Genomic DNA, 13,002 nt, shown 5'->3' with positions numbered 1-13,002 from the left:
AATTGCTTGATAGAGCAGACGCAGCACGGTTTCATTAAAGGGAAGTCGTGTCTGACAAATTTACTGGAGTTCTATGAGGATGTGTCTAGGGCGGTGGATAGAGGAGAGCCGGTGGATGTGGTCTTTCTAGATTTTCAGAAGGCGTTTGACAAAGTACCTCACAAGAGGTTATTGCAGAAGGTCGAGGGACATGGAGTTGGGGGTAGGGTGTTAGCGTGGATAGAGGATTGGTTGTCAAATAGGAGGCAGAGAGTGGGGGTCAACGGGTGCTATTCGGATTGGCAGATGGTGACTAGTGGAGTGCCCCAGGGGTCGGTGCTGGGGCCTCAGCTTTTTACCATTTATATAGATGATCTGGAGGAGGGAACCGAGTGTATGGTGTTGAAATTTGCTGATGACACCAAGATTGGGGGAACGGCAAATTGTGCGGAGGGTGTGGAGAGTCTGCAGAAGGATCTAGATAGGCTGGGCGAATGGGCCAGAAAATGGCAAATGGAATTTAATGTTGGCAAGTGTGAGGTGGTCCACTTTGGTAGGAATAATGGTAGGAAGGACTATTACTTACGTGGCGAAAAACTGCAGCAGGCGACGGTGCAGAGGGACCTCGGGGTCCTTGTGCATGAGTCGCAAAAACCCAGCTTGCAGGTGCAGCAGGTGGTCAGGAAGGCGAATGGGATGCTGGCCTTCATAGCGAGGGGGATTGAATATAAAAGTAGGGAGGTCTTGCTGCAGCTGTATAGGGCATTGGTGAGGCCGCAGCTGGAGTACTGTGTGCAGTTTTGGGCGCCGCACCTGCGCAAGGATATTTTGGCCTTGGAGGGAGTGCAGAGGAGGTTTACTAGGCTGATACCGGAGTTGAGGGGGTTGAGCTATGAGGAGAGGCTGAATAAACTAGGCTTGTACTCGTTAGAGTTTAGAAGAATGAGGGGAGATCTCATTGAGACGTATAAGATGATGAATGGGATGGATAGGATAGAGGTGGAGAGACTCTTCCCGCTCAGAAAGGACAGTAGGACTAGGGGGCACAGCCTCAAGATAAAGGGGGGACGGTTTAGAACGGAGTTGAGGGGGAACTTCTTCACTCAAAGGGTGGTGAATCTCTGGAATTCTCTGCCCGTTGAAGTGGTGGAGGCTGCCTCGCTAAATATTTTTAAGACGCGGGTTGATGGGTTTTTGATAAGAGAGGGGATTAAGGGTTATGGGGAGAGGGCGGGAAGGTGGAACTGAGCCACGACAGATCAGCCATGATCTTATTGAATGGCGGGGCAGGCTCGAAGGGCTAGATGGCCTACTCCTGCTCCTATTTCTTATGTTCTTATGTTCTTATAATGATGGATGTCAGAGTCACCAGATATTCATTTTGTCTAGTTATAAATGCTAATGCATTCAGATAAAGTGCCTTTGATTTTGTCTTTTGACCATTTTTCCCTACTGTGCACCTTAACAAAGAACGAAGAAAGTTACAGTACAGGGATAGGCTGTATGGCCCTCCAAACCATACTGCCTGACTTAACTAAAACCTCCTACCCTTCTGGGGACCATATCCCTCCAGTCCCATCCTATTCATGTGTTTGTCAAGATGCCCCTTAAAAGTCACTACCGTATCCACTTCCACTGCCTCTCCCGGCAATGAGTTCCAGGCATCTGCCAACTTCTGTGTAAAACAATCTGCCTCGTACATCTCCTCTAAACCTTGCCCCTCACACCTTAAACCTGTGCTCCCTAGTAATTGATTTTTCCACCCTGGGAAAAAGCTCCTGAGTCCAGAGTCATCCACTCTGTCCGTGCCTCTCATAATCTTGTAGACTTCATCAGGTCGCCCCTTAACCTCTGTCGTTCCAGTGAGAACAAACCAAGTTTCTGCAACCTCTGCTCATAGCTAATGCCCTCCATACCAGGGCAACATCCTGATAAATCTTTCTGCACCATCTTCAAAGCCTCCACATCCTTCTGGTAGTGTGGCGATCAGAATTGAACACTATATTCCAAAGGCAGACTAACTAAGTTTCTATAAAGCTGCAACATGACTTGCTAATTTTTAAACTCAGTGCTCCGACCGATAAAGGCAAGCATGCCATATGCCTTCTTGACTACCTTCTCTGCCTGCATTGCCATTTTCAGTGACCTGTGTACCTGTACACTCATGATCCCTTTGCCTATCAATACTCTTAAGGTTTCTGCCACTTACTGTATATTTCCTATAAGTATTAGACCTTCCAAAATGCATTTCCTCACATTTCTCTGGATTAAATGCTATCTGCCACCTCTCCGCCCAAGTCTCCAACTGATCTGTATCCTCCGAAGGTCCTCATCACTATTCGCAAATCATCTTTGTACTTTCTATCCCTTCCTGTCACACTCTGGTTATCTTTACCACTTTTGCCTTGTCCTTTGTCTTTCTGAATCTCCCCTCACTTGAAATGTCCCATCTGGCAGATATGATTTCCAACATTGAGCGCTGGAAGATTTTTAGACTGTGAAGAGGATTGTAGCTTTGCCCACTTGAACCTTCCCATCCTACAGGTGTGAGCTACTGCGGTGAGTGTTGTCAGGTTATTGACTGAGAAGGGGGTCATAGCCTAGCCAAAGCTGTCCTGCTTGATGAGCATAAACACACCCTTCAGCAGAGGCGATTGACAATGACAGGAAATTATTGAGCTTTTCCTTCATTAAGCTCCAAGTGCTGAAGGCAATTGTAATGTTCAAGCTGCTTCTAAACTGGGATAAGCCAATCCAGCAAACAAAGAATAAAATCTTCAGTGACCAGTGGCTGCTGCCTTTACTTGACCATCTAGGAGTTTGTACTTTATTCTAAACACAAAATAAAGGTGAATAATTTGAATATCCTTGATTCCTCATTGAAATATTAAACTTTTGAACCGGGGCAAGATTTATTTTGTGCACTGTTTATAGATCAAATATAAACACTAGTTTTATATGGTGGTCATGTCATGATATTGCTGATTTTTTTTTCCTCTCTTGTCCACCCTATTATAAATCATGTAACGATTGATACGACAGGTTACTACCAGGCACTTAGAATTTTACAACCATGTTTCAGTTATTTTAAGACATTTCTGATGGGAAGTACATTTAAAATTCTGAATTATAAATCTAAAATGTTAATCTAAAATTTCAAAACACATGAACTTCGTAAGGAAAGGGAATACATTGATGCAAGTGACAAGGGTAATTTTATATCTAAATTACATTGTAACCTCACTAGAACAGAATGTTAGAGAACATGTCATTTCTGGATTTTGGAATGTTAATGATACTAAGTATTCAAACTGGAAGCACACAGATATAAATATTTTCCTGAAACATAAATCAGTGATAAAACATTATAAAGCATTAATAAAAATTGTTTTACTTATCCAAATACTGTATCTTTCCTGTTTCCATTCCCAAAATGTTGTACTAAAATTATGCCAGTGATGTCGAAGGAATGCTTGGGATCTGCTCAAAATGTTTTCGGACAAGTGTTATTTTCAAACAATAGATTTCCTGACTGGAGAGGTTACAGTGCATTCATTTTTCACAACATGCTTTATTTCAATCTGTATTTCTTTTAAACACCTGTCTTTTTACAAAACAAATTACATATTTGAAGAATGCAAGAAAATGTTTGCAAAATCATCCCTGTGTTGTGTGGCTAGAGCTTTTAAAAATATGAATTTGATTAACTAGTTAACTCAGCTTTGATCTGATTACAACAGTGGAAGATCTGAGAATGGAAGAGAAGAAAAAGAAGAGAAGCCCAAAGGTCACTTTATACCAGCACGGTCCAGTGGGTAACCCCAGGAAATCTTCTATGCCGACCAGTAAGAGTGCCACATTCTCCACTGCTTTACCTCAGCCCCCTTCACCAAAACTAAGATCAAAATTGAAGCGGTTAGTACCAAGTTAACTGGTTTAAATGTATTTCTTTTTCCTGTGTAATTCATACCAACTGATTTCTATTTTGCTGACCTGTCATTATGAATGTGTTTTTAATGTACAGGCTATTAAACTTGGCACAAACACTGATTTGTATGAAAAAAATCTGTTCGTTATGGACATTTTAGCATTACTCCCAAAGTTAAATAATAGACTTGGAAAGTATAAGGAGGCTACCTATCATTTTTTAAAAAAGGTGCCTATTTTTCTTTTCATTAACATGAAATTGTTGATATTATGATTGAAATGATTTTATATTGATCCACACTTTAAAATGAATAATTGTTTGGATATTTGAACAGGACAAACAGAGATAAAGTGAAGCCCCCACAGCAAACTGGAAAGGTGACAAAGTCAGCTCCAATTCAGCACTCGTTCCTGACGGATGTTTCTGATGTGAGAGAAATGGAATGTGGCTTGCTAAATTTACTGAATGATTTCCACTCTGGGAAGCTGCAAGCTTTTGGTGAGTAATTTGACTAAAGAAAATGTGACATTTAAAAATAATGAGTGATATAATTATGTAACATGATTAATAAAATGTGTGTGGTTTGTTAGAGATAACATTGTGATTTTCTTGAAACCTTTTCCCAAAGCTTCATTACATTGATGACTATATCGATGTCAATTCATGCTCTCGTCTGAATCTCAAAAAATTTATTGATTTTGCTTCCAATTTTCACTCCCTCACCTTCATGTGGTCTATTTTCAGTAGTTCCCTTCCTTGACCCCGTGTCTCCTTTTCTGATGATAAACTGACCACCAATATTCATTACAAACCCACTGACTCCCACAGCTATTTTGACTACAGCTCTTCACACCCTGCTCCCATTCTCCAAGCCCCTCTACCTCCATTGCAGCTGTTCCAATGATGCCACCTTCATAACCAGCGCTTCAAATATGTCTACTTTTTCCCTCAACTGAGGATTTCCCTTCCCTCAATGGTTGACAGGGCACTCAACATGTCTGACCCATCTTCCCCACCTCTGCATTCACCCCCTTCCTTCCAGAACGATGACAGGGTCTCTCTTGTCCTCAATTTTCAACCCATCAGTTTCCATATTCAAAGGGTCATTTTCCACCAACTCCAGCATAATGGCACTACTAAATACATCTTCTCCTCACCCACCACCCCACCCCACCCCATCAGCATTCCGCAGGGACCACTCCTTCTGTGATAAGCTAGTCCACTTATTCATTGCCCCTAATCCTCCATTCCCTTCCTACAGCACCTTCCCATTCCTGTAAAAACTTGGTAAGTTTCAATAATTATGTCTCATTCATTGAAATACTACAGAATGCACACCTAGTTTCCTCAATCTCTTCTCCAGAAGGTAAAATCCCTGTGCATGAGACTGGTGGTACGGAGTATATCGGTGGTGGTACAGAGTATATCGGTGGTGGTATGGAGTATATTGGTGGTGGTACGGAGTATATCGGTGGTGGTACGGAGTATATCGGTGGTGGTACGGAGTATATCGGTGGTGGTACGGAGTATGTCGGTGGTGGTACGGAGTATATCGGTGGTGGTACGGAGTATATCGGTGGTGGTACAAAGTATACGGAGGGTTTGAAAATAGATAAGTCCCCTGGTCCGGATGGGATTTACCCTAGGATTCTCTGGGAGGCAAGAGAGGCGATTGCAGAGCCTCTGGCTCTGATCTTCAGGTCGTCGTTGGTCTCAGGTATAGTGCCAGAAGACTGGAGGATAGCGAATGTTGTCCCATTGTTTAAGAAGGGGAATAGAGACTTCCCCGGGAATTATAGACCGGTGAGTCTTACTTCTGTTGTGGGCAAAGTATTAGAAAAAATTATTAGGGATAGGATTTATAGTTACTTAGAGAGTAATGAATTGATTGGAGATAGTCAGCATGGTTTTGTGAAGGGTAGGTCGTGCCTTACTGACCTTATTGAGTTTTTTGAAAAAGTGACCAAAGAGGTGGATGGGGGTAAGGCAGTTGACGTGGTATATATGGATTTTAGTAAGGCGTTTGATAAGGTTCACCATGGAAGGCTTCTGCAGAAAATGCAGATGTATGGGATTGAGGGTGATTTAGTTAATTGGATCAGGAATTGGCTAGCGGATAGGAGACAGAGGGTGGTGGTTGATGGAAAGTATTCGTCATGGAGTTCAGTTACGAGTGGTGTGCCTCAGGGATCTGTTTTGGGGCCACTGCTGTTTGTAATTTTTATAAATGATCTGGATGAGGGTATAGAAGGATGGATTAGTAAATTTGCTGATGACACCAAAGTCGGAGGAGTGGTAGATAGTGAAGAGGGGTATCATAGTTTACAGAGAGACTTGGACAAGTTGCAGAGCTGGGCCGAGAGGTGGCAGATGGAGTTTAATGCGGAAAAGTGTGAGGTAATTCACTTTGGTAGGAATAACGGATGTGTAGAGTATAGGGCTAACGGTAGGACTCTGAATAGTGTTGACGAACAGAGGGATCTAGGTGTATATGCGCATAGATCCCTGAAAGTTGGAAATCAAGTCGATAAGGTTGTTAGGAAGGCATACGGTGTCTTGGCGTTTATTGGTAGGGGGATTGAATTTAGGAGCCGCAATGTCATGTTGCAACTGTACAAAACTCTGGTGCGGCCGCACTTGGAGTACTGTGTGCAGTTCTGGTCCCCACATTATAGGAAGGATGTGGAGGCTTTGGAGAGGGTGCAGAGGAGGTTTACCAGAATGTTGCCTGGTATGGAGGGGAGGTCCTATGAGGAGAGACTGAGGGATTTGGGGTTGTTTTCGCTAGAAAGAAGGCGGCTAAGAGGGGATCTTATTGAAACATATAAGATGATTAGAGGTTTAGATAGGGTGGATAGTGATAGCCTTTTTCCTCGGATGGAGAAAGCTAGCACAAGGGGACATAGCTTTAAATTAAGGGGGGGTAGTTATAGGACTGATGTCAGAGGTAGGTTCTTTACCCAGAGGGTGGTGGGGGAATGGAATGCCCTGCCTGCTGCAGTTGTAAATGCGCCTAGTTTGGGGGCGTTTAAGAGGTCTGTGGATAGGTTTATAGATGAAAAGGGATTGATTTAGGTTAGAGGGTCATTGCTTTTTTCTTAAGGACCTGTTCTGCGCTGTAATGTTCTATGTTCTATATCAGTGGTGGTACAGAGTATAAGAGCAAGGCGGTAATGTTGGAGTTGTACAGAGTGTTGGGTAAGCCACAACTGGAGTACTGTGCGGTTCTGGTCACCTCACTTTAGGAAGGATGTGATTGCACTAGAGGGGCTATAGAGGAGATTCACCAGGATGTTGCCAAGGATGGAACATTTGAGCTATAAGGAGAGACGAGATAGGCTAGAATTGTTTTCTTTAGAGCAGAAAAGGTAGTGGGGGGACATGATTGAGGTGCATCTGAGAGGTATGGACAGAGTGAGTTGCAAGCAGCCTGTTCCCCTTGTTGAGGGGTTAATCCACACGGGGGCACAGTTTTAGGATAAGGGGCAGGAGATTCTGAGGGGATTTGTAAAATTATTTTTTCACTCAGAGGGTGGTGGGAATCTGGAATGTGCTGCCTGGGAAGGTAGTGGAGGCCGGAAACCTTCAAACCTTTAAAATAATATTTGGATGAGCACTTGAAATATCATAACATTCAAGGATATGGGACAAGTTGTAAGCTCTGATTACCAATCACCTCTGTGTTCTTGCTGACCTGTACTGGCTCTCTCTTCTCCAACACATTCAATTTTAAACATACTTTGTTCCTCATTTGTGGACCAGGTTGGATGTTGGATCAGTTAAAACTTCACTCCTTTTGACCTTCAAATTTCTCTAAGGTTTTGCTTCCTGCATTCTCCCTCCCATTGGCCCTACAGCTGCCTTCCCTTTGTACAAGGTTGGTGGGGAATGCTCCAGCTCCATTCTACTTCTGCGATTTTTTTCCTGAAACCACTCCATCTCAAAATCGCTCTTTAACCTTTAAGACTTAGTTGAAAACCCATCTGTTTGACCAAGTTTTTGATCACCTCATCCTATTCTCCCACCATGGTTTGGCACCTCAAACTATAGAAAAGTTACAGCACATAATGAGGCCGTTCAGTCCATCCTGACCATGGAAACCTGAGGTCACCCAGTGCCCAGTGGTGTAACACAGTACTGGGAAGGTGAAGATCCAGGTACTTTTGAAAAGAGATTAGAGTCTCTGCCTCCAATACCAACTTGGACAGCGAATTCCAGACACCCACCACCCTTTGCATAAAAAGAATTATTCTTCATGTCCCCTCTCCACCTACTGACACTTACCTTGAATCTATGTCTCTGGTTCTAGAATTCTCCACCAAGGAAAACAATTTTATCCTGTCCGCTCTATCACTTTCCCTCATAATATTATACACCTCTATCAAGACACCTTTCTTTGTTCCAAGGCAAATAACCCCAAGCTATCCAATCTCTCCTAATAGCTACACTTTTCTATCCCAGGCAACATTCTTGTAAACCTCCTCTTGCACTCTGTCCAGAGCAGTTACATCTTTCCTGTAATACGGTGACCAGAGCTGCACATAATACTCCAATTGTCGCTTCACCAGTGTTTTATACAATTCCAACATATCCTTACCCTTATATTCAGTACCTCTGCCATGAAGGTGAGCGTTCCATATCCATAAGCCTTCTTTACAACCTTGTCTCCTTGAACTGCTGCCTTTAAGACCTGTGTACTTGTATGCCAAGATCCCTCACTTCATCTACTCTTCGTAGTATATTTCCATTTACTGTGTATTTTCTAGAACCGTTTGACCTTCCTATGAGTTAACTCACGTTTCTCTATGTTAAAATCCATTTGCCACTTTACGCCCACTCCACCAAGCCAACAATATCATTTTGAAGATTATACCAATTGTCTACACTATCCACTACTCAGTCAATCTTTGTGACGTCTGCAAATTTTCCAATTGTGTACCCCAACACATTCTTGTCCAAATCATTAGTACATAATGCAAAAAGAAAGGTCCAGCACCGAACCCTATGGAACATTACTTGAAACAACTTTCCATTTGCAAAGATTCCCAAAAGGTGTTTGATAAGGTGCCTCACAGAAGGTTGCTGCAAAAGGTTAGGGTGCATGGAGTTGAGGGTAAGGTGTTAGCGTGGTTAGAGGATTGGCTGTCTAATAGAAAGCAGAGAGTTGGTATCAATGGGTGCTATTCTGGTTGGAGGTTGTTGACTAGTGGAGTGCCGCAGGGATCGGTGCTGGGGCCTCAACTGTGTACTATTTATATAAATGATCTGGAGGAGGGGGCTGAGTGTAGGGTAACGAAATTTGCTGATGATGCGAAGATGAGCAGAAAAGCAAATTGCGTGGAGGGTGTGGAAAGTCTGCAGAGGGATCTGGATAGGCTGAGCGTGTGGGCGAGGACCTGGCAGATGGAGTATAATGTTAGCAAGCGTGAGGTTATCCACTTTGGTAGAAATAATAGTAGGAGGGATTATTATTTAAAGGATGAAAAGCTGCAGCATGCTATGGTGCAGAGGGACCTGGGGGTCCTTGTGCATGAGTCGCAAAAACCCAGTCTGCAGGTGCAGCAGGTGATCAAGAAGGCGAATGGAATGTTGGCCTTTATAGCGAGGGGGATTGAATATAAAAGCAGGGAGGTCTTGCTGCAACTGTACAGGGTACCGGTGAGGCCGCAGCTGGAGTAGTGTGTGCAGTTTTGGTCGCTGCACTTGCAGAAGGATGTGTTAGCCTTGGAAGGAGTGCAGAGGAGGTTTACTAGGCTGATACCGGAGATGAGGGGGTTAGCCTATGAAGAGAGACTGAATAGACTGGGTCTCTACTTGTTGGAGTTTAGAAGGCTGAGTGGGGATCTTATAGAGACGTATAAGATAATGAAGGGGATGGATAGGGTAGAACATAGAACATTACAGCGCAGAACAGGCCCTTTGGCCCACGATGTTGCACCGACCAGTTAAAAAACAATGACCCTCTAACCTAAACCAAACCCTTTTCATCCATAAACCTATCCACGGATCTCTTAAACGCCCCCAAACTAGGCGCATTTACAACTGCAGCAGGCAGGGCATTCCAATCCCTCACCACCCTCTGGGTAAAGAACCTACCCCTGACATCCGTCCTATAACTACCCCCCCTTAATTTAAAGCCATGCCCCCTCGTGCTAGCTTTCTCCATCCGAGGAAAAAGGCTATCACTATCCACCCTATCTAAACCTCTAATCATCTTATATGTTTCAATAAGATCCCCTCTTAGCCGCCTTCTTTCCAGCAAAAACAACCCCAAATCCCTCAGTCTCTCTTCATAGGACCTCCCCTCCATACCAGGCAACATCCTGGTAAACCTCCTCTGCACCCTCTCCAATGCCTCCACATCCTTCCTGTAATGTGGGGACCAGAACTGCACACAGTACTCCAAGTGTGGCCGCACCAGAGTTGTGTACAGTTGCAACATGACGCTGCGACTCCTAAATTCAATCCCCCTACCAATAAACTCCAAGACACTGTATGCCTTCTTAACAACCTTATCTACTTGATTCCCAAGTAGCGGTAGAGAGATTCTTCCTGCTTAGAAAGGATAGCAGGACTAGAGGGCACAGCCTCAAAATAAGGGAGGGACAGCTTAGATCGGAGTTGAGGAGGAACTTTTTCACCCAAAGGGTGGTGAATCTCTGGAATTCTCTGCCCGTTGAAGTGGTGGAGGCTGCCTCGCTAAATATTTTTAAGAAGCGGGTTGATGGGTTCTTGATAAGAGAGGGGATTAAGGGTTATGGGGAGAGGGCGGGAAAGTGGAACTGAGCCACAACAGATCAGCCATGATCTTATTGAATGGCGGGGCAGGCTCGAAGGGCTAGATGGCCTACTCCTGCTCCTATTTCTTATGTTCTTATTAAAGGCCTCCATCGACCTATTCAATGTTTTCCCCTTCTTATTGTACTTAAAACATTTTCTATATTAGACTGTGTAGCTGCAACACGAATGTGATGCTTCCCTGGTGCTAGGGTCAGGGATGTCACTGAAAGGCTGCAAGGCATCCTGAAGCGGGAAGTTGACAAGGCTGAGATACCTACGACATAGACAGAAAGAGGGATGAGGTCTTGCATCAAGAATTCAGAGTTAGCAGTAGACTAAAAAGCAAGACCTCTTGGGTGTAATCTCTGGATTACTCCCAGTGCCATATCTTAGCGAACACAGAACAAGGAGAATAGTGCAGATGTTCGGCTGAAAGAGTTGATGCAGGAGGGAGGGTTTTAGATTCCTGGATCACCGGAATCATTTCTGGGGAAATTGTACATGCAGGATGGTCTATGTCTGAACCAGATGTAGACCATCGTTGCAGGCTGAGTTTGCTAGTGCTGCTGGGAGGAGTTTAAACTAATTTGGCAGGGTGAGGGGGACACAAACTGTTAGCTGAATAGGGACACAGCATAGCATACAGTAAAACAATCAAGTCAGAGGGAGTGTAGCCATATTAAGTTTCAAGGGAGTAAGGCAAGGTTAGAGGGCTTCTATTTTGATGCCAGGAGCGTTACAGGTAAAATGAATGAGTTATGGATGAGGATTGATATGTCCAATTGTGATATAGTAGCTATCACAGAGAAGTGGTTGAGTGAAGGCAGGATTGACAGCTCGACATTCCAGACTACAGAATCTTCAGGTAAGAATGGGGAGGGGGTCAAAGAGGAGGAGGCATTGCATTATTAGTTAAGGAGGCAGTTACTGCAGTAAAGAGAGATGATATCTCAGAGAAGGAATCGAATGAAGCTTTGTGAATAGAGCTTAGGAACAAAAAAGGGGCAGCCACATTGCTAGGTGTTTATTATAGAATCTCAGATAGTCAGAGGGATATTGGGGAGCAAATGTATGCACAATTTGCAGAGATGTGTAAAAACAATAACAATAGGGTAATGATATTAGGTAACTTCAACTTTCCCAATATTAATTGGGTTCGATATGGTGTTAAGGGCTTGGATGGAGTGGATTTTTTGAAATGTGTACAGAAGAACTTTTTAGTTCAATATGTAGAGGGTCCAACAAGGGAAGGAGCTGTGCTGGACCTAATTCTGGGGAATGAAGAGAGACAGGTGGTTGAGGTGATGGTGGGGGAGCATTTTAGTGATACAATGGTACAATGTAAACTTGTTATGGACAAGGAAACAGACAAGCTGCAAAAAGCTTGGATTGGAGAAGAGTGGATTTTAGTAAAACAGGGCAGGATCTGGCCAAGATAAACTGGAAACAACCAATTGTAGAGAAATCTACAGAGCAGTGGGGGTTGTTCACAAAGGAAATGGGAAGGGTCCAGGCCCAACATGTTTCTTCCAGGGTGAGAGGAACGAGTAACAAGCCTAGTGCACAGTGGAAGACCAGAGATATTCAAGATAAGATGAGAGGGAAAAGAGAGACTTTTAGCAGGTACAAGGGAAGCAAATGAGTGGAGGCATTAGTGAAGTACAGAAAGTGCAGGGTGGAGCTTAAGAAAGCAATTAGTAATGCAATTAAGGGATACAGAAACATAGAAAAACTACAGCACAACAGAGGCCCTTTCGCCCACAAAGTTGTGTGGAACATGTCCCTACCTTAAGAGATTACTAGCCTTACCTATAACCCTCAATCTTACTAAGTTCCATGTACTTATTTAAAAGTCTCTTAAAAGACCCTATCGAATCCGCCTCCACCACCATTGCTGGCAGCCCATTCCATGCACCCACCACCCTCTGAGTGAAAAGCTTACCCCTGACATCTCCTCTGTACCTACTCCCCAGCACCTTAAACCCGTGTCCTCTTGTGGCAACTGTTTCAGCCCTGGGAAAAAGCCTCTGACTATCCACTTGATCAATACCTCTCAACATCTTATACACCTCTATCAGGTCACCCCTCATCCTTCGTCTCTCCAAGGAGAAAAGGCCGAGCTCCCTCAATCTGTCTCATAAGGCATGATCCCTAATCCGGGCAACATCCTTGTAAATCTCCTCTGCACCCTTTCTATGGCTTCCACATCCTTCCTGTAATGAGGTGACCAGAACTGAGCACAGTACTCCCAAGTGGGGTCTGACCAGGGTCCTATATAGCTGCAACATTATCTCTTGACTCCTAAACTCAATCCC

General features: G+C 43.9%; 1 protein-coding gene across 4 annotated transcripts in view; it reads left to right on the top strand.

Moving 5' to 3' along the window:
* The window catches only part of ccdc28b (coiled-coil domain containing 28B), a 60,861-nt gene that overhangs the window by 6,338 nt on the left and 41,521 nt on the right, over positions 1-13,002 (top strand). For all 4 annotated transcript variants that reach the window (XM_080211539.1, XM_080211542.1, XM_080211541.1 and 1 more), the window contains exons 2-3: positions 3,720-3,894; positions 4,242-4,405. In XM_080211539.1, the coding sequence (XP_080067665.1) occupies positions 3,734-3,894; positions 4,242-4,405 (325 nt within the window). In that variant the 5' untranslated portion in view covers positions 3,720-3,733. The remainder of the gene's footprint in view (positions 1-3,719; positions 3,895-4,241; positions 4,406-13,002) is intronic.

The sequence above is a fragment of the Carcharhinus amblyrhynchos genome, chromosome 24 (assembly GCF_965287045.1).
Source record: "Carcharhinus amblyrhynchos chromosome 24, sCarAmb.v2.hapA, whole genome shotgun sequence".
Classification (NCBI taxonomy): Eukaryota; Metazoa; Chordata; class Chondrichthyes; order Carcharhiniformes; family Carcharhinidae; genus Carcharhinus; species Carcharhinus amblyrhynchos.
Note: the sequence above shows the minus strand (reverse complement) of the source record. Positions and strands in the feature narration are given on the sequence as shown.